The sequence below is a fragment of the Oryctolagus cuniculus genome, chromosome 2 (genome assembly GCF_964237555.1).
Source record: "Oryctolagus cuniculus chromosome 2, mOryCun1.1, whole genome shotgun sequence".
NCBI classification, from domain to species: domain Eukaryota; kingdom Metazoa; phylum Chordata; class Mammalia; order Lagomorpha; family Leporidae; genus Oryctolagus; species Oryctolagus cuniculus.
This window is the reverse complement of record NC_091433.1, coordinates 98,643,787-98,663,089: the sequence shown is the minus strand read 5'-3', so window position 1 is coordinate 98,663,089 and position 19,303 is coordinate 98,643,787. Positions and strand designations below refer to the sequence as shown.

The following is a 19,303-nucleotide window of genomic DNA, read 5'->3' as shown; positions in this document are numbered from 1 at the left end:
AAACAGGGACAATTTTCTCAAACACTTTCCAACCGTTTAACTTTTTAACTTACCTTGTCCAGGATTTACTATTGTAAATGTTGAATAGGGGTGGTGAGAATGAATATCCTTGTCCTGCTTATGACCTTTTCAGTCTGTCACCGTTAAGTATGATGTAATCTGTAGATTTTTTCTAGATGCCTGTTTTCACATCGAGTAAATTCTCTCCTACTCCTTTTTTAAAAAAATTATGAATAGATGTTGAATTCTGTCAAGTGCTTTTTCTGCCTCAATATGATCATATAGTTCTTTTTTCCTCCTGCTGATATGGTGGATTACATGGATTGACTCTCAAATATGAACCAGCCTTGCAATCTTAGGGTAAAACTATTGCTTAGGTGAATTATTCTTTTGATCTATTGATGAATTTGATTTGCTATTTCATAAAGGATTTTTGCATCTATCTTCATGATGAATATTAGCCTATAATTTTCTTGTACTCTCCTTTGTATTAATGTTAGACTAATGCTAGTCTCACAACATGAGTTGGGATCTATCCTTTTCCTATTTTTTTTAAATGATGATGTAGAATTGATGTTAACTCTTTCAATGTTTGTTAAAATTCACCAACACAACTGGATCAGGTGATTTCTCTTTTTGAAAGTTATTTTAAATGAATTCAGTTTAATTACTGGTTACAGGACTATCCTAGTCTATTTCATCTTTGGTGAATTTTGATAGCTTGTAGTTTTTCATGAATTGGTCCATTGCATGTAAGTTGCTGAACTAAGGTGCTTGAGGCATTCCAGGATTTTCCTTTGATGCAGGGGTTTGTAGTTATAATTCCTTCTTTCACTGCTGGTATTCATGATTTGTGTCTTTTTGCTTTATTAGTTGTCAGCTTTCCTAGGGATTTATCAGTGTTTCTGATCTAAAGAACCAGCTACAGGGCAGCATTGTGGCATAATGTGTAAAGCCTCTGCCTACGACTCTGGCATCCTATATTGGCGCTGATTAGAGTCCCAGCTGCTCCACTTCTGATCGAGCTCCCTGCTAAAACTCCTGGGAAAACAGGGGTGGACTGTCCAAGTGCCTGGGCCCTGCATCCCTGTGGGTGACCCAGAAGAAGCTCCTGGCTCCTGGCTTTGGCCTGGTCTACCCCTGACTATTGTGGCCATTTGGAGGTGAAAGCAGATAGATTTCTCTCTCTCTCTCTCTCTCTCTCTCTCTCTCTCTCTCTCTAACTCTGCCTTTCAAATAAATAAAATAAATCTTTTTAAAAACTCCAGCTTTTAATTTCATTAATTTCTCTACTGTTTTTGTGCATTCAATTTCATTGATTTCTAATCACTATTATTTCCCTCCTTCTACTTGTGTTGGGTTTACTTTGCTGTTGATTTTCTCAGGTTCTTGAAATGAAAGTTTATTGATTTGAAAACCACTTTAGTTGCTAAAATGAGCATCTTGTGCGATAGATTTCCCTCTCAACACTGCTTTAGCTGTGCCTCACTAATTTGTATACATTGCATTTTAATTTTCATTCAGTTTTATCTATCTTTCAATATTCTTTGAATATCCTTTTTGTCCTATACATTATTTAGAAGTAAATCATTCTATATCCACAGGTTTAGAGATTTTCTTCTGTATATCTGTTATTAATTTCTAGCTCAATTCTACTGTGGGCAGAGAGCATATTCCTTTTTTTTCTTAATAAGAATTTACTCACAGGAATACATATAAGTAGAAAAGATAACAGAAAAGCTAAATAATTAAATGAAGACATTGCAAATCAAGTTTCACTCTGTAGCTTTTAACTTGTATCCAGGGATTATATATATATATATATATATATATATATATATATGGCAGAGAGCATCCCCAATGTGTGCCAGTACAGTGTAGGAGCCCTGATTTCCATTCATTAACTTAAACATATCCTTAAAATCTTGCTTTGAACAACAAAAATGTTTAGAAGGCAATATGCTGAGTAGGAATAAACATTGAAATATAGCAAACATAGCAATTATTTTTCAATTTCTACAGTTGTCTTTATGTGCCAACTAACATTTAAACTGTCCTTTATAGACTGTTTAACATGTAGTTTAAATTTTAGATTTTTTTAATAAAATCACTAGTAGGATATAACCTCGCAGAGAACATATCACACTGACAGCACAGAGGAAAATATTTTGCACAGATAAATCAGCTTTCCATATTGTGCTGGTTACACAGAATAGAATATCAATCTTATTCCTAACAGATCCTCAAAAGGTATTTCAAGGTCAGGTGCATACAAAATACATATTTATTTATTTATTTATTTGAAAGTCAGAGTTACACAGAGAGAGAAGGAGTGACAGAGAGAGGTCTTCCGACCAATGGTTCACTCCCCAGTTGGCTGCAATGGCCGGAGCTGCGCTGACCTGAAGCCAGGAGCGAGGAGTTTCCTCCAGGTCTCCCACGTGGGTGCAGGGGCCCAAGTACTTGGGCCACCTTCTACTGCTTTCCCAGGCCACAGCAGAGAGCTGGATTGGAAGTGGAGCAGCGGGACTTGAACTGGAACCCATATGGGATGTCAGCACGGCAGGAGGAGGCTTTACCCACTGTGCCACAGTGCTGGCCTCATATATATATAGGGAACCTACACCCACATGGGATACTCTTGGCTCCTGGCTTCTGGCCTTGGCTTGGCCCAGCCTTGGCTGTGGTGGCCATTTGGGGAGTGAACTAGTAGATACAAGACCTCTTTATCTGTCTTGCCCTCTCTCTCTGTAACTCTGCCTTTCAAATAAATAAGTCTTTTTAAAAAAGGAAGTTTAAATACAGAGCTAAACTGAGTTGTTAAGCCACAATACAAATTAGTACAACTAGTAGAATGAAAACCAGCACCACTCTATGTGACACAAAGCATGCAACTTCACCACAAATTTAATTACTTTCAGTCACAAGGAGGTAGAATGCATGCCTGAACCTTAAATCACACTTCAAAGTCTTGGCCCAGAAATTAAATCTAATGAAGTATAAATTGCACCCACTATGTTAATGTTTTAATGTAAAATTAAGATGTCATCTTTAGTTTGATATGCCCAATCCCATTTATTACTCCTCAAAGGTAAAAGGAGTGACCCATTTGGCATTTCACAGGATGCTTCATTGTTTAAATTTGTTTTGTTTTATTATAAACTTTTTTCTCGGATATCCTAAATTGTGACTCCCAGGAAGCAGCTTCTACCATGGGACGGCAAGCTGATACTCTATTTGCTTTGCTTGTGCAGTTCTTCATTGGTATGCAAAATGAGGCCCCACCATGTGGGGAAATTTATATTAAAATCTTTAAATAAAGAAAAACTCTTTACTGTTTGCAATCCTAATTCTTGGGTTTATTTATTATGTGCTACAATGTCGCTCCCCCTCTTCATGGAGGAACAACACAGGACCCTGCGCTGTTCTTTTGTCTGCTCGGTCCTTCCCGGATTTGCTGCTGGTTCTTCCCGGGTTGGCTGCCGACCCGTCCACCTCCGTGGAAGGGCGGCTCCCCCTGCCACTTTCCCCACTTCCGCGGGGGAGCGGCACACCTCCGGCCGGCTCTCTCGGGGGCTTCTCAGATGTTATCCGTTAGATGTTCCCTTTAGATGTTCCTGGTGCATGTTGTCTCTCTCCTCCTTTGTAGTCCTCTTCCACCAATCCCAACTCTGCTACCCACACGCTGAGTATGCTGCTCTCCTCCAATCAGGAGCAGGATCAGCTCCTGCAGGTTATTGGTTGAACTGGAGGCAGCTGTGTAGAAGTTGTTTCCTCCTCTCCCAGCACCATATTGTGGGAGAGCAGATGCATAGAATAAGTCTTAATTCCAGTAACTTAGTCTAGTCCGAGTTGCTCCCCACACTACAACATTTTATTTTTTTTAAAATATTTATTTTAGTTATTTGAAAGGCAAAGGGATGGAGGCAGGGCAGGGGGAGAGAGATCTTCATCTGCTTGTTCACTCCCTAAATGGATGCAATGGCCAGGGCTGGGCCAGGCCAAAGCCAGGAGCCTGGAACTCCATCCGTCTCCGATGTGGGTGAAGAGGTCCAAGGACATGGACCACCTCTGCTGCTTTCTCAGGTGCATTAGCAGAGAGTTGGATCAGAAGTGGAGCAGCCTGGACTCAAACCAGTGCTCTGAGATTTGGGGTGCCGGTGTAGCAAGCGGTGGCTTAACATGCTGTGCCACAACACTGGCCCTGCTATAGAGATTTTCCTCTTTCTTATCCCCATGCATCATTTATTTGGTTCTTGTTTTGGTATAATTCCCCACAATAGTTAAGAATGTACTGGTTCGTAAGTAGAATGAAAAAATATGTTTATTGTGTGTTCACATATGGCACAGAGTTGTAACTGGAGATACATTTTTACCCAGACTCCAAATGTTAACAATGTTTCCTAATATTGACTTAACACAGTGATAGCAATACCTCCCTCCCACCCCTCTCGGTAGGTACATCTTGTTATTGTTACCAGCTGCCTTAGTACCTCTTGGCGGGAGTGGAGATGAGGACGTGGAAGGTGGAGGAGTTTGTTTGCACTGGTCACTTAGTGGGTTCTAATCAGCATGCTTGTCCAATGGCACTGAACTTGTCTAAGTATTCTTGGAGAAACTGGTTGCTTCTGCTGCTAGGTTGACGGGGGTCCTGTTATGTGGGGGGACATAGGATGCCCCGCTGCTGTATTGCTCCCCAGTCCTAGGCCCCCAGTCTAGGATTCACCTTCTTCTTATCACCTTTGGAATTCTTTGTCTCTTGCATTATTCCCAGGGTTAGTAGTTGTATTTTGCAAGGAGGAGCAGAGAAATACTAATCTACATCATCTTTGAAAAATTTTAAAAATTATTTTATTAATTGAAATGGGATAAAGGGGAAGGGTGGGGTAAAGAGAAAGATCTTGCATTCACTGGTTCACTCTCCAAATGCATGGGGCTGGACAGATCAAAGCCAGTAGTCTGAAGTTCAGTCTGGGTCTCCCCAAGGGTGGCAGTACTTGAACCACTGCATGCTGCTCCCCAGGGTATACAGCAGTGTGAAACTGGTATTGGAAGCAAAGCTGGAACTTGAACCAAGGCACAATGACATGGGATGTGGGTTTCCCAGCAGCCTCTTAACTGCTGAGCCAAAGGAGTCTATGACATCTTGAGAGGAACTGATCATGCTATCTAATGCCATACTTCCAAATCTTGAAGTCCCACGGTGCCCAAATCCCTAATGCTTAAAATTCCATACATTTGCATCTCTTGAAGATTAAAATTCTGAATGTTGAAACTAGGAAAGCTGCAATCTTGAAAATTGCAATTCTCCTGGGGGCCAAAGGCTATATAAGAGGGGTAGAGATCAAGTTCTGAGAAGGCACTGGGCCATGCAATATGAGATGATGAAAATGTCCGTTCAAATATGCATTGAAGTAGGTGTCGTGGTGCTTAAGCTGCTGCTTGGGACAGCTGCATCTTGCCTAGCTCAAGTCCCAGTTCTCTGTGCTTTCAATCCAACTTCCTGCTAATGCCCCTGGGAGGCAGCAGAGGATGGACCAAGTACTTGGGTTCCTGCCACACTCTTGGGAGATTCCGATGGAGTTCCTGGCTCCTCGTTTCTGCCTAGCCTAGCCCTGGCTGTTGTAGGCATTTTGGGGGAGAACCAGTGAACGGAACATATTCCTGTCTGGCTTTCCCTCTTTGACACTCTGCCTTTCAAACAAATATTTTTAAAAAAGGCTAATGTGTCTGCCCTGGTGTTCCTGAAAGCTGATGAAATTCCAAGAGCTCTTAATGAATTAAAGCCATATTTGCCTGAAGAAGCTAGTGAAATTGCTGTTTCAAAAATAATTATATGCAAGGTAGGATAAGAAGATAATCACGATGGTCTATCAGCAGTATTGTTTCTGCTGAATTTGTGGTCTGTGTATGAGTGCATGCAGAATATCTAAAAAAACATGGCACAGAATTTGAAAAAGTTTAATAAGGGATGTTCATGTTTGTGTATACTGAATCACAGAAGAATTTCAAAGCAGAATTTCAAAGACAGCAGTGCCCATGACAAATGAATATGAATGTGTTCTCCCAGGAAACCCATGGCTTCCTCCTCCCCCAGATCAACTACTACTCATCATGATGCAAGACTTTGAATACTGTTAATGTTCATGAAAGTCACTCGGCTTTTGTGGACTGCCTCCATGTAATTACCCACATACTGTCTCTGTAATACGTTGTTTTCATGTCAACATTTTTTGATTTTTGACTGTTTCTTTTTTAAGCCCCTTTTCCCAGCATGTTAAATTGTCCATATAATTATTATTATTTACAATTCATGATGCTGTGCATTTCATCTTTGCCCCATTTCTAATACTGGAGGTGTAAATTGTGTTAAAATGCTTACAGAATTATAATCTGTTCCATGTATTTGTGTGTGTGTGTGTGTGTGTATGTGACAAATTTGATTCCCCAAAAGTGCATTATCACAACATTGACTTTTTGGCAGTATGCATGTATATAACAAGACTAGCACTCTCTAAATAAATACAGAGATATCCTTTTTGTATATTGGCACTTGTGGAAGAAAATTTCTCATAAGCCTGGCTCTTGATTGCATATGTGGTCATGACTCACCTTGATTTTTGACGAATGTGGTAAAAAATCTAAGGTTGCTTATCACAGTATTTCAGATGACCACAGTTATAAAGCTAGATACAATCTAGTTATGTGCACTTGCACTTTTTGTGTACTTTGCACACTTTTTGACTGTTCCTCAGGAATATGTATGACTGTTGTTACTATTCCTGAGTGTTGATGCTTGCAAAAGTACGTATACGGGGGCTGGTGCTGTGGCGCAGCGTGTTAAAACCCTGGCCTGAGGTGTCGGCATCCAATATGGGCACTGGTTCTAGTCCTGGTTGCTCCTCTTCTGATCCAGCTCTCTGCTATGGCCTGGTAAAGCAGTAGAAGATGGCCCAAGTCCTTGGGCACCTGTACCCATGTGGAGACTTGCAAGGAGCTCCTGGCTCTTGGCTTTGGATCGGCGCAGCTCCGGCCATTGCAGCCATCTGGGGAGTGAGCCAGCAGAAGGAAGACCTCTCTCTGTCTCTATCTCTTTGTAACTCTGTCTTTCAAATAAGTAAAATAAATCTTTTTAAAAAGAAGTATGTATACTATTATTGTTTATTGTGTAAAGTGGCCTATGAAACATTCTGTCATGTTTTCATGTTTTCCAAATAGGGCTCCTTTAAAAATAGAAACAAATGATTTAAAAATAATTTTTTAAAAATTATTCTTTCCTGAATTATATTTTTGGGATTTTGATCTTTTGGGAGTTATACTTTAGAGATCTGAACTTTCAGGATTTCAACATTTGGTATTATGATGTTCCAGATTGTGATTTTTGGTATTATGGCTTCAAACTATCTTGACCTGCAAGAAATCACCAAGTGGTTTTGAGGAAGAAACAAACACAATTCAAAGGAGAAAAGGTTGTTTTCGAGCAAATGTTGTTGGAATAATTTGATGTCCATATGCAAGTTGAACTTTCACCTAAGCCTCCCATGTAAAAATAAACTCAGAATTTTGCTAGAGTCAAAAGATCTAAAAGCACTCACATTTTGGAAGTGGAGAAAATACTGATGTGGGGTTAGTTTTTAGACATGAAACCAAAACCAAAAATCATCAAACTTTGATAAATTGGAATTTATCAAAATTAACCCTTTGGTCTGAGAAAAATACCACTAACAGAATGATTTCACAAAGTATAGATTTGGAGAAAATATTCGCAAGCCAACAAAGGACTTCCAACAAAGATACAAATGAGCTCTCAAGACTAAAAAGTAAGAAATGAACAAGGCAACTTAGAAAATGGACAAAAGGATTAAACAAATACTTCATCAGAGGATGTAAGGATAGCAAATAAGCAACATCATCAGTTACTAGGAAAGTTAAAATTAAAATCATGATGTGGTACCACTATTTACATATTAGAATGGCTAAGAATTATAATGCTGAGTGTTAACAAGGATGTGGAGCACCTTACAACTCTTACATGTTGCTGGTGAGGATACACAATACTATCGCCACTCTAGAACAGTTTTGCAGTGTTTTATAAAGTTAAGCATACAATTATTACATGGTCCAGAAATTTTACTCCCAGGTGTTTAACCTAAACAAATTAAAACTTACATGCACAGAAAACTCTGCACACGAATGTTTAATATGACTATATTTATACTCACTAAAACCTTGCAACACGGAAGTGTCCCTCAACAGGTGAGTGGCTGTGCCGTAGCATACAATGGAATTCTATTCAGGAATAAGAAGGAATAAATTCCTGATTTACAAAGCAGTTTGGAAGAATCTTAAAGGCACTATGTTGAACGAAAAGATCCAGCCACAAGGGTCATTTACTGTATGATCCCATTCATGTGTTATTCTCAAAAAGACTAAACTATAGTAACAGGGAATAGATCAGATAATATCAAGAGTGACACAGCTGTAACAATTACTACACAAATATCCACATCTTTAAAATTAATGGAACTGTTTACAAAAGTCAATTTTATGGACCAGTTAATATCAAAAATAAAATAAAGTTTACCATGTTTTAATTTTACACTTACATGAGAGGTATTTTGCTTTTACATAGACTATATCTTAACACAATAATGCAGAAGTTTGTTCTTTATTTGCTTCTTGTACTAACCTTGGGCACCCTGTGGTGTGATGTGTACCCCTTCTACGAAAAAACACATCCCCACCTTAAACATTTTCAGTGTCAAAGGATGCAATTACCATTTTGCTAAACTACCTCTGGGCTAATATGTAGCTTCCTATCTGTCTCCGGTACTTCAGCAAGGTTTGTTTTATCAAACATCTCCACTAGCTCAGAGCCAGCACTAGGAGAACAGAGAGTGATCCAGAGGAACCGCTGGGAGGAAGTGGTAGGATTTCCTCCCTCCCTGTGCGAGCAGTTTGCAATAAAGTCACAGAAATTTAACAGGGACCACGCAAGGTCAGGAGAGTGCCGGCATTCTCACCAGCCGGGCAGGACTCCGCCTAGCTCTTTTCACAAGTTTGCAGCTTTAAATGCTTTTCCTTGATACTTACTAACAGGTGAGTCTAATAAGTGATACTCTTCAAGATGCTTTTCCCTTTTGAAGTAAAGAGGTTCTTGGATTATTCAATGCCACACAGAGGCATGTCAAGAGGCAGCCTTCTGTGGCCAAAAATGGCCTTCCATAGTGAGTTGTCCAATGAATGAAATGAGACCTACGTTCCCGGGAGTCCAGGTAGTTTGCTGGACTTCACTGTGGGCCGAGAGGCGGACCTGAAACCATAGCTACAACCACAGAGTTGTTCCCCTGCTCAAAACCTAGCTTTCCAACTCTTTACGATGGGAAGTTTCCAGAACAGACGTGGGTGGGGGCTTTGAATGCGTGGAGTTGCTGCTTCTAGTTCTACCAGAAAGTTCTGGTAGATGTTAGTTTTCCATTCCATGTTTTTCCAGCAGATTTTTTTTTCACTTAACCAGTTTATATAAACCCTTCAGTTTATGATCACAAAGCATCATTGCTTTGCCTGGATATCTTCCACACTCTTCCTTTGTATGTAATACCAACCACAGTCCACACCTTAGGAGATGTGACAGCACAGTCACTCTAGCAAGAAAATGTTGAGGATATGAGCTAAATAGCTTCCAATACCACAGTGGCTCTTAAGGGCTTAAGTATACAAGAGCACAAGGGTAATGGCTTTTTGTGTAAATCCAAAAATGGTTTCACAGAAGAGTAAATATATTTTAAACTATAATGCATGTAGAAGAAAGTGCATTCAAAATATGTCAAGCCTCAAAAGCTCATAAATATACCGTAATTGTTGCAAGTGAGAAGCTCTGTCCTGTTTCCTGCTTCTCCTTCTTACTTCTACCCTGAAGGGTTCAAGACTCAGTTAATCAGAGGGGCAGGAGGAATGGGAGTAAAAGACAGGAGGAGAGAAGATAGCACTGGGTTTGGAAAGTTTAACCCCCTGCAAAAGGCAGCAGATCTGGGGGAGGCAGGAAATACCCTCAAGCCGCTTTCTCTCCAGGGCTGGACTTTGGAAGGACTGACTGCAGCTTACTGTTTCTGTTGCTGTGTGAATTACAATGACTGTAGGGATGTACAGTTCCTGCAAGTGATCAAAGTGACCTATGTTCTCAACCAGAGTCAGGAAAGAAATTCTGGGTAAATTTTAAAGAGATGATAAGAGGCAACAATAAAGTTACTTTTAATTCTGTCTCATGATTTTATAAGGAAAACCTCTGCTTCACCAAACTTGCTGGATAATTAAAAGTTGTTGTGATTATAATTAGGAGAAGAATACAATGATGCATTCTCTACCTTGGTCCTTTTTCTTTCGTGGCGCTTTTGCTAAGAACAGTATTTCGCCCAGAAGTCGGCTCTGATTTCTCTTCTGTGGGAGATCCAAATCCAGTACTAAAACGAGAACTGATTTTTTTTGTCATTTGAAAAACAATACAAACAATTTTAATCATGTGGAAAATAACAACTTGTTACATTTGCAAGGCACTTTATAAAGTCCTTCCACTTCCATTGTATGATTTGATTCTTGTCATCATTGTGAAACAGGGGACCCTGCATTATTCCATCTACAGCTAAGGAAACTAAATCTGCACATAGACACTAAGACACTCAAGATCACTGTAAGTGCATGGTAGACGAAATGTGGAGCCAGAGTTCCTGGTCCCCTTTAAGAGTTACTTGAGTATAGATAAAATATTATTTTCTTACTTGGTCTTTTCTTTGCTTGCCCTTCTTAAGGAAGATGAAGAAGAAATACTTCGGCCATAACCAATGTCTGATTTATCTTCCAAAGATGGAGGTGGAGAACTAAAATTTTCCACATTTAAAATTATGTAGAAATTAAAAGAATATATTTGTCAATATCCACTTTGTCCCACAAAACAGATTTTTTTTCCTGAAACCCATATTTAGAGTTGACTTTTAACAGTGACATACTGTTTTAAAAGCAAAAAAGGAGAGGTTGAGATAAGACAAAAGTAATATCTAAAGCTTTTCAAAAGCTAAAATAGGAAATATTTGTAAGAAGTGTGTGACATAAACACTATATAGATATATGAAGGGAGCTCAAATGAGTGTGAAAAAATATAATTAAAAATGTGTTAATGTGTGGCGTTGGTGTTGTAGGTTACGTTGTAGGTTACGTTGCCATGTGGGACACTGAAATCCCACACAGGAGTACTTGGGATCAAATCCCACCTCTACTTTCCACCCAGTCTCCTGCTAATGTGCCTGGGAGGCAGGAGTTGATGGCCCAAGTATTTGGGTCCCTGCTATCCATATGGGAGATCCAATTGGAGTTCTTGGCTCCTTGCTTTGGCCTGGCCCAGATTCAGCTGTTACAGGCATCTGGGGAGTGAACAGTGGATCTCTCTCTCTCTCTCTCTCTCTCTCTCTCTCTCTCTCTCTCTGTCATCCTGCCTTTCAAACAAATCAATAAATCATCAAAAACCATAATTCCCATTTTCCATGAACTTTTTAAGGCCCCCTCATAAATTGATATACACGACCATCTTAAAGAGGAATGTTGAAGTTTTCATTTTTAGCTTGACCATTTACTTCTTACTTCAAAGAAAAATATTGGGCAGTATACTCCAGCACACAGCTCTGTCAACTTGGAAACATAATTCATTTAGTTTTGCTTCTATCTATACTTTCTTCAAGTACTACAAGGGTAAGAGGCCCTAACCTCAGAAATCCATTGGAAATTGCCTGACAACATGGAGTCCAAGGAGGAGATTTGTGGTTGTGGCTGTTCCATGTCAGGCTCTGAGTTTATGGACCAATGCTTATTTTTGGTGGCACTTGATACAGAAGACATGAAAGATAACATGCTGGGAATATTTACATATTCACATGCTGACGGATAAACCAAAACAATTCTCTTCCACATCCTCCCTTCTCCCAAAGACTCACATATCGGAAGATTTACTGTTAATTAAGAGAACAGCACGCCGATGATTTAGTTCTTGTAAGCAGAGCTCCTTCAGAGGCAAAAGTTTTGTGCCAGAATTTATCTATAAGAAATTTCAGGACCAAAAAGTAAAATCTGTGTGGATCATAATTTAAAAAATGAGCGCTTGGCTGTTTTATACATCTAATTTCACACACTCACACACATGATATATACATCTAGAATGAGAAGCAGGAACTGAAAGCTGTGAACATTCTGGCCTTGGACAGGACATATCCCTTCAGTTTCCTAGGATCTTTACACATAGTTGTTTTATATACGGCCACTATCTTGGTCCGAATGTTCTGTGTATATAGAAGCAATACAGTACTGAAACATCACTGAAAGTGTTACGAGGATGTCTAGAACCAGGCTAGACAAAGCTCTATACTAACCGGGCAGAAAGGCACACTAGATTCCCTTCTGAGAGCTCTTCTCAATCAGGCTGTTAGATCACTTCTTCATTCAAAACACTTTTCATGATCTTTTTAAAGAAATACAAAAGTGATCCTCTGAAAATAAGACAAATCCTGTCATTTTTCTGCCCAGGACACCACTGTGGATTCCCACTTCATTCAGAGCAAAGGCCAAGCCTTCCAATGATCTACGACAGTCCCATGATCTGGCCTCCCTTTGCCTACACAATTGCATCTCTACTATTCTCCCACCAGGTCCATTCAGCTCTGGTGACACTGTCCTTCTCCCTGCTCCCTAAGCGTGTCGAGCAGGCTTACCCCTCATGGCTTTTGAACTGGTTCATTCTTCTGCCTAGTAAAGCTTTCCCCTCAGATATTCTGGTGGTTGAGTCCCTCACTTCCTGCAATTTTTTGCTCAGAAATTACCCTCTGAGTTAGGCCTACCCGATGACATTTTTTTTTAAAAGGCAACCACCAACCCCAGTGCTCCAGGCACTAGAAGCTCCTCATCTACCTCTGCTCTCTTTTCTCCCCTACAGCTTTCATCTTTTCTAGTATGGGGCTCAAGTTACTGATTTATAACATTTGTGTTTTGTTTTCTGCCTCCTCCCACTGGGACCAGGGGAGCAGAGCTCACGCTGTCTCTTTTGGTCACATGGGATACTATGACACAAATCTGACAATATCAGAAACTTAATGTTTATTGAACAAGTGAGTTAGGCATTCTGTCAGGATCATATCTGTGGTGACATTTTCTTGGTCAGTATTCTGCAGGTGTTTTCTACTCTTTCCCTAAGTTTTCTTAAAGTATCTTTGTATTGACTGTGTGATACTTCTTTTAAAATTATTAATAACTGGATTACATGAGCATCTTCAGTGCTGTTTCTCGTGGGTTTGTGTGTGTCCTAGGGTGATATATGGTATAGTGGTGGCAGAGGCAGAGGTTGGCTGCAGAAGGAAGAGGCAGGGCAAAGCTTTGGCCTGTGGCTTTCCATTATTCAAAATTCCTCAACTTCTCTGCTGCCATGATTGAATGCTCCCTGCAAATACAGCTCCACATGCCTCTTGGACCCCAGAAACACAGGCAATAAAAGCAGAAACAGACAAATGAGATTCTATCAAGCTAAGACCTATTGTGAATGGCATCAATCTTAGCAGTTCTTTCTCAGCTGTGGCATTGCCTATGTATACAAAGGCTGTTGATTTTTGTGCATTAATTTTATATCCTGCTACTTTTCCAAACTCTTCTATGAGTTCCAATAGTCTCTTAGTAGAGTTCTTTGGATCCCCTAAATAAAGAATCATATCTGCTGCAAAGAGGGATAATTTGACTTCTCCCTTCCCAATTTGTATTCCTTTAATTTCTTTTTCTTGCCTGATGGCTCTGGCTAAAACTTCCAGAACTATATTGAATAGCAGTGGTGAGAGTGGGCATCCCTGTCTGGTACCAGATCTCAATGGAAATCTTCCGACTTCTCCCCATTCAATATGATGTTGGCCGTGGATTTTTCATAAATTGCTTTGATTGTGTTGAGGAATGTTCCTTCTATACCCAATTTGCTTAGAGTTTTCATCATGAAAGGGTGTTGAATTTTATCGAATGCTTTCTCTGCATTGAGATAATCATATGGTTTTTCTTCTGCAGTTTGTTAATGTGGTGTATCACATTGATTGATTTGCAAACATTGAACCATCCCTGCATACAAGACTTAAGAGCAGGCTTGGCAAGGCAGAAGAAAGAATATCTGAACTAGAAGACAAATCTTTGGAAATCTTACAGTCAGACCAAAAAAATTAGGAAATGAAAAACTGTGTTGGAGATTTAGGGGATACTATCAAATGACCTGATATGGGTCGTAGGAGTTTCTAAAGGTGTGGAAAGAGAGAATATATGCTATTTAAAAGCAATGTTAAGGGATCTAAAGAGAGATACAGACTCCAAAACAATAGTAAAGGGAGACTGCAACACCCTCCTTTCATCAATGGACAGAACAACCAGACAGAAAATCAACAAAGAAACAGCTAATCGACACTGACTTGAAATGTTCACCTGAGTGGTAGGTGGGCTCTGGGCCCAGTGTGGCAGACATTTGCTCATTTGTGGCTCCCAGTGTATTGGGAGCACTAAATGGATGTTACTATGCTGCCTGTATAATCCAATGTAGAAGTCTTAACTTATAAGCAGACTACGTTAAATTCCTAGTATTAATTGAAATATTTTGTTAATTTATAAAGATGTGTGTACACTTGATTTGCTTCTAATATACTAAGGTTGAAATAAATGACTAAATGAACCTAACAACTGATATCTTTAGAACTTTTCACCCCACAGCTGCAGAATACATATTTTTCTCATCAGTGCATGGAATTTTCTCTAGGATTGATCACATGCTATGCCATAAAGCAGATCTCAGCAAATTCAAAAAATAGAAATCTTATCACGTATCTTCTCTGACCATAATGCAATGAAGCTGGAAATCAACAATTTAAGAATCTCTAGATCATATGCAAACACATGGAGACTGAACATCATGCTCCTGAATGAACAGTGGGTCATAGAAGAACTCAAAAGAGACATCAAAAATTTCTGCAAACTAATGAAGATGACAACACAACATCAAAACTTATGGGATACAGCAGAAGCGGCAGTAAGAGGGAAAGTTATGGCAATTGTGTATATATGAAGAAATTGGAAAGGTATCAAATAAATGAGTGCATCTCAAGGACCTAGAGAAACAACAAGCCAAACCCAAAATTAGTAGGAGGAAAGAAATAATTAGAGAAGAAATAAACAAAATTGAAACAAAATGTACAAGAGATCAGTAAAATGAAGTGCTGGTTTTTTGAAAAAAAAAAAAAAATACACAAAATTGGCCAGTGCCGTGGCTCACTAGGCTAATCCTCCACCTGTGGCTCCAGCACCCCGGGTTCTAGTCCCAGTTGGGGCGCTGGTTCTGTCCCGGTTGCTCCTCCTCCAGTCCACACACACAATAGCTAAGGTATGGAATCAACCCAGATGTCCATCAATTGTTGACTGGATAAAGAAATTATGGTAAACATACACTACAGAATATCAGTCAGCTGTAAAAATAAATGAAATCCTGTTTTTTGCAACAAGATGAATGCAACCTGAAACTGCTATACTAGTGAAATAAGCCAGTGCCCAACAGACAGACACCATGTGTTTTCCCTGATTCAAAGTAACTAATAGAGTACCTGAAATGTAATGTATTGGAGTGGAATAGACATTTTGAGATTCTATGTTTGTTTATAGCCCTTGTCTCTTCTGTTGTTTTTCCTTTTCTTAATACTATTTGTTGAACTCTTTTACTTAGTGTAGGGTTAAGCATATGATCAGTAAGTAAGCTGGAAATAGATCTTTGTAAAAATTAAGAGTGGGAATGGGAGAGAGAGGAGGAAGAAGGGTTGGAGCTTGGGTGGGAGGGAGGGTGGGGGGCAGTGTCACTATGTTCCTAAATCTGTATATATGAAATAAACGAAACTTGTATAACTTAACTAAAATTTTTAAAAAATTTAAAAACCAAAATGAGGTATCCTCTCACTCCAATTAGAATGATTAAAATCCAAGATTCAAAGCAAATGTTGGAGAGGTAGTGGAGAAAACAGTACCCTATTACACTGTTGGTAGTAATGTCAATTATAACAGTCATTATGGAAGACAGTATGGAATTTCCCTAGAAATTAAAAATAATTCTAAATAATTCTAAATTCAGTTAAGTAAAACAACATTTTTCTATACTCCATTTTCAAATTTAATATTAAAATTTCATTTCAATTAAGCTATTATTATTAAAATGAAAAATGGACACTTATATTTACATAATAAACATTAAACTTTAGAAGTAATAAAACCACCAAATTAAAAATGTTCCTTGTAGTACATGAAGCTGTGACTGATATTAATAAACTGACATAAGTTCAAATAATCAGGCTGTAGTTAAAGCTGTATAAAATTGCAAAATGTTATAGCCATACAAAGGATGAAGGGTGATTTTAAAAGTTACGTCTGTAAAAACACAAATTAAGTGGTTATAATAGTGCCACATAATGGCACCATGATTAAAGAAAATATTGCCATCAAAAGTACTAAAATACAAGTAAGCGCTGTCACCTACCCGGCCGTAGTCATAGAAGCCATCACAAATTATGTCACTGGATGACAAATAGCCAGTCTGGCTGTATTTCAGCGAGAGGTTATTGTTGAGCAGCTTGTTGTAAGCTACCTCACTGAATTTATTTTTTCGACTTACTGATAGATTAATTTCTTCAAGGATATCTAAAGCTCTGTCAATAAAAGTAAAAAATCTTATTTAGTTTACACAAGCACTCCCCGTTGAGTTCTCAACTGTATACTTCTTAATCCTTTTTTGTTTTATTTAATAAGATTCATTTTCGATTATCTTTATATACAGAAGATCAACTTAGTATATACTAAGCAAAGATTTCAACAGACTGCACCCACACAACCACACAAGATACAGAGTATCAATCCAACATGAAGGCATTACTATTATGAATGTATATGCACCTAATTACAGGGCACCTGGCTACTTGGAAGAATTACTAAAGGACTTAAAAGGGAGATATAGACTCAAATACAATAGTAACAGGGGACTTCAACACCCCACTCTCACCAATGGACAGATCGACCAGACAGAAAATCAACAAGGAAACAACAGAGTTAATTGACGCTGTAGACCAAACAGACCTCGTAGATATCTTCAGAGCCTTCCACCCCACAGCCAGAGTTCACGTTTCTCCCCAGTACTTATTAATCCTGAATGAAGAACTGATGTGCATATTTCCCCTATCCTTTTAGTGTGAGCAACACGGAGAGGAAAATGAATCAGCTCTTTTTGAGACCCTGTGTACTGTCTCACAGCTGAATGCTTTCAGAAAAAAAAATCATTTTTTTTCACTTGAAGCAAAATTAATATTGGACCCCAATTTTTCAGCTAACCAGGCAAAATACACTAAGAATAGGAATAGTTAAAATCAGTACAGTAAACCTGCTTATGGAACATTAAAACCCTATTTGCTGACACTCTAAAGGCCACTAAGTCCCTTGCTGTTTCTAAGGACATCAGATGGCAATGAACTTGGGCACATTTGCCGTTCTGGTGAACAGATGTGAGCGAATGGGAGGAGAGAAAAATAGGGTAAGTCCTGGCCAACCCAGTTCAACCTTGAAGTTGAGAGACAAGCAGGACTGTGTGTGCCGGGAGCAGAGAAAAGTAAGAGCGAAGCATTTATCAAGGAGATGATTTCATACAGGGCATTCAGTGAGCTCGGGCCAGGGCTGGGAAGAGCAGGCATATCCTGGCCTGCAGGCCATCCTCAGAGCACAGGCCTGAGCCGTCCGCGAGCGGTAGTGCAGGCTCTGCACCCGAAGAGGACGCTCCTCCACGTTCTGCTTTCCCGGAACCAAGCGCTGTGGTGGGCATCCACTCACCCGAGCCTGCACAACTCGGTGGCTGTGAGTTCATCGTTGGCGCACACCGCCACCGCCCAGCTGGCATGCCTTCTGACTTCTGCGTTGTCCGAGCGCAGGAGCTCTACCACGGGCTCCAACCCACCAGCATTTCTTAACTGTAAAGCAGAAACCAAAATTTGATGCATTAAACGCTTCAGCTTTTAACCAGCTCATTATTGGATGGATGAAAGGTTTTAGCTGTGTAAAATTGTTTTAGTCTCTGTCTTTAGTTATAATTATTAAATTCGGCAGGGATTAGGGAGAAATTTTTCCAAACCCCAATGAATAGGAGCTCACTTTGTCTTTATGGAGGGGCCCAGCTGCAAGCTGCAGATCTCCTGGGAGATAAAGACCTGCAAAACTGTCACCCTCCAGGCGAGCTCAGGGACACCATAAAGGATGTTAGACGCCAAAATGCAGGGCTGATCTTATGCAGTGGGTCAAGCTGCCACCTGGGACCCTAGCATCCTGTATGAGTGCTGGCTCCAGTCCCAGATGCTCCACTTTCAACCCAGCTCCCTGCTAATGTGCCTGGGAAAGCAGCCGAGGCCTCTGCTACCCACATGGGAGACCCAGATAAAGCTCCTGGCTCCCTCTCTGGCTAGGTCCAGGCCTTGCTGCTGGCGCCATTTGTGGAATGAAGTAGTAGATGGAAGCTCTTGCTGTCTCTCCCTCTCTCTGTAATTGACTTTCAAACAGAGAATTTTTTTTAAAGAGTTATTTATTTTACATGAAAGACAAACACAGAGAGAAGGAGAGGCAGAGAGAGAGAGAGAGAGAGAGAGGTCTTCTATCCACTGGCTCACTCCTTGAAACCAGGAGCCAGCAGCTTCTTCTGGGTCTCCCACTCGGGTGCAGGGGCCCAAGGCCTTGGGCCATCTTCTGCTGCTTTCCCAGGCCATAGCAGAGAGCTGCATGGGAAGTGGAGCAGCCGGGTCTTGAACCGGCGTCCATATGGGATGCCAGCACTGCAGGTGGCGGCTTTACCCAAGCGCCGGCCCCTGTAATTGACTTTTCAAATAAATAAGTACATAGAAAAAAAAAAAGCCAAAATCCAAGACAAGGTGGGCAATGTGCCTTACCTCCCCAGCTCCCAGGACAGAACCTGATAAGACCACCTGCTGCAGGTGCTCTCATCACCACATCCCTGAGCCACGGAAGCCAACAATAGGGCGGCCATACTAACAAACTCTGTCCCAAGAAGAACAGCCACCCTTCACCTTCCCAACCCCAAGGGTGGCCTCCTGCCCTGGCCCATGGCCCTGGGGGACCTCCGTAAAGTTTACTACTCCAGTAGTAATTTGGAATAGTAATTTAAGTAGAAGGGAAGGAAGAAGGGAAGGAGAGAGACGGAGAGAAAGCAGCACAGTAATAG

The 19,303-nt window shown here is 40.2% G+C and overlaps 1 protein-coding gene across 8 annotated transcripts in view; it reads right to left on the bottom strand.

Moving 5' to 3' along the window:
• ARMC3 (armadillo repeat containing 3) overlaps window positions 1-19,303 on the bottom strand; it is a 95,396-nt gene that overhangs the window by 14,167 nt on the left and 61,926 nt on the right. For 5 of the 8 annotated variants that reach the window (XM_051834389.2, XM_051834355.2, XM_051834347.2 and 2 more), the window contains 5 exons: window positions 17,908-18,044; window positions 16,571-16,739; window positions 11,982-12,082; window positions 10,776-10,874; window positions 10,365-10,472 (listed from right to left, as the gene is read on the bottom strand). In XM_051834389.2, the coding sequence (XP_051690349.2) occupies window positions 10,365-10,472; window positions 10,776-10,874; window positions 11,982-12,082; window positions 16,571-16,739; window positions 17,908-18,044 (614 nt within the window). The remainder of the gene's footprint in view (window positions 1-10,364; window positions 10,473-10,775; window positions 10,875-11,981; window positions 12,083-16,570; window positions 16,740-17,907; window positions 18,045-19,303) is intronic. The other 3 variants (XM_051834369.2, XM_051834381.2, XM_051834379.2) reach the window with 3 other exon arrangements.